The sequence below is a fragment of the Melospiza melodia genome, unplaced genomic scaffold, assembly GCF_035770615.1.
Source record: "Melospiza melodia melodia isolate bMelMel2 unplaced genomic scaffold, bMelMel2.pri scaffold_37, whole genome shotgun sequence".
NCBI classification, from domain to species: Eukaryota; Metazoa; Chordata; class Aves; order Passeriformes; family Passerellidae; genus Melospiza; species Melospiza melodia.
In genome coordinates, this window is record NW_026948690.1 from 6,130,248 (window position 1) to 6,132,746 (window position 2,499).

The 2,499-nt window shown below is 52.1% G+C and overlaps 1 protein-coding gene across 1 annotated transcript; it reads left to right on the forward strand.

The window, feature by feature from the left end:
• Positions 1-1,260: 1,260 nt before the first annotated feature.
• On the forward strand, positions 1,261-2,196 carry LOC134434477 (olfactory receptor 14I1-like). Its single transcript, XM_063183129.1, has one exon. The coding sequence runs from the start codon at positions 1,261-1,263 to the stop codon at positions 2,194-2,196; it is 936 nt and encodes a 311-aa protein (XP_063039199.1).
• Positions 2,197-2,499: the final 303 nt, after the last annotated feature.

Genomic DNA, 2,499 nt, shown 5'->3' on the forward strand with positions numbered 1-2,499 from the left:
TAGGTTACCAGGAGATCCCTTATGAACTTTCAGCCATTCTGAAAGTGGCTATGGACAGCACCAGCATCACCTTTGCTGGACCCATCAGGCTCAGTCTGAGCTGTCCTTTCTCCAAGCTGTAAACAGAACCTGCCCCCAGCCAGTGCTCTGCAAACAGAGAGGATGCTGTAGGGCCAAGGAGAGTGCACAGAGATTTGGGGTCTGTGAGTGGTGGCACAGAAAGATCAGACACAGGGAAACACTTGTATAAGAAAAATCTCCAGGAAGCAGAGAGAAGATCAGGCAATGAGAGAAAACAAAACCCAGAAATGCTGTGGCAGGGACAGTTTAGAGATGCCCACAGAATCCTCTCCAGTGCAGCCCCTCCCTCTGAACAAGCCCCCTCCCTCCTGTGCCCCCAGCCCAGCCTCTGCCCTCAGGGCCAGGGCTCCAAGGCGTGCAGCCCCTCCTGTGCAGGCAGAGCTGCATCAGAGCCATGGGGCAACTCTTCAGCCGCAGGCCCAGTTCCCTCTGCAGAGCACAGGGCTGGGAGCAGCTGCCTGGCCCTGGGGGCTCTGGCAGGGGGCACAGCTGGCTCAGGGTGATGCGGCCCCCAGTGCTCGGTTCTTGGCAATGCTGTCAGGGCAGCCAGGGAAGGAGCTGCATCTCCCTTCATCCAATGCCATCATGAGGACACTTGGAAGTCTCCCTGAGATTTCAGTCCAAGTTGGGAGCTTCAATCCAGGGTGAAAAGCTGTCCTAGAACATCTCTGAGTTCTAAGATTGATGGGGAAAGGCATAGCTGTTCTGACACTGAAAATGCTGCTTGGTTGGTGAAATGAGCAATGTGAGTCCTTGGCTACCAATGTGAGGCTGACCTGTGGTGGATCCATTTGCTCTCAGCGGTACCTGGGTTTTTTTAGGAGAAGCATGTGAACCTGATCATCCCCTCCAAGAGGGTGGAGGCCAGTGAAATTTAAGGCCCAGTGAAATTCAGAACAGGTTACAATGACAGACCATCACCCCTCACTCTCCACTCATCATTTGCCTCACAGAACTTCCTCTCTTCTCCCTGGGGGCAGCAGAAATGCTGAGGGTGAACAGCAGCAAAGATACAGGGGACCTTACAAAAAAAACCAACAGAACTCTTAAACACAAAAGAGTGTCTGTGTGTTACAGGGGGGGTATATGAGAACGGGCTTTAATTTTTATTGCAGGTATCTCCTCTAACTCTTCACTATCGTGTCTCCATGAACAGGTGCACATGTGCAGCCCCGGCAAATGTCCAACAGCAGCTCCATCAGGCACTTCCTCCTGCTGGCATTGGCAGACATGTGGCAGCTGCAGCTCCTGCACTTCTGCCTCTTGCTGGGCATCTCCCTGGCTGCCCTCCTGGGCAACGGCCTCATCATCAGCGCCGTAGCCTGCGGCCACCACCTGCACACGCCCATGTTCTTCTTCCTGCTCAACCTGGCCCTCAGCGACCTGGGCTTCATCTGCACCACTGTCCCCAAAGCCATGCACAATTCCCTCTGGGACACCAGGATCATCTCCTACACAGGATGTGCTGCTCAGCTCTTTTTCTTTCTCTTCTTTATTGCAGCAGAGTTTTCCCTCCTGACCATCATGTGCTACGACCGCTACGTGTCCATCTGCAAACCCCTGCACTACGGGACCCTCCTGGGCAGCAGAGCTTGTGCCCACATGGCAGCAGCTGCCTGGGCCAGTGCCCTTCTCAATGCTCTCATGCACACAGCCAATACATTTTCCCTTCCCCTCTGCCATGGTAATGCCCTGGGCCAGTTCTTCTGTGAAATCCCCCAGATCCTCAAGCTCTCCTGCTCACACTCCAGCTTCCTCATAGAGATTGGGCTCATTGCTGTAAGTGCCTGTTTAGGTTTTGGCTGTTTTGTGTTCATGGTTTTCTCCTATGTGCAGATCTTCAGGGCTGTGCTGAGGATCCCCTCTGAGCAGGGACGTCACAAAGCCTTTTCCACCTGCCTCCCTCACCTGGCTGTGGTCTCTCTGTCTGTCAGTACTGGCATATTTACCTACCTGAAACCCCCTTCCATCTCCTCCCCATCACTGGATCTGGCACTGTCAATTCTGTACTCGGTGCTGCCTCCAGCCCTGAACCCCCTCATCTACAGCCTGAGGAACCAGGAGCTCAAGGCTGCAGTGTGGAGACTGATGAATGGATGGTTTATGAAACATTAAACTGCTGGCCACATTCTACAAATGATTTTTAATAAAACTCATCCTTGATACTTCTTGTTGGTTTGGTTGTGGTGTATTTTATCCCTTGAATTTTTTTTTTCATATTGTCTACAAAGAGATGTCATTGTTTTTGCAATTTCTCATTTTGTTTCTCTCCACCTTCCCTGTGGCCACAGACTGTGTCAACGAGGGGCTGTGCTCTCAGGGACTTTAAGGAACTGAAGGATGTCCCAGCAGAGTTTTCTGCAGAGATGTCCTTTTATTGACTTTTCTGGGGTTGAAGCAGCAATGTCTGTGTGCAGA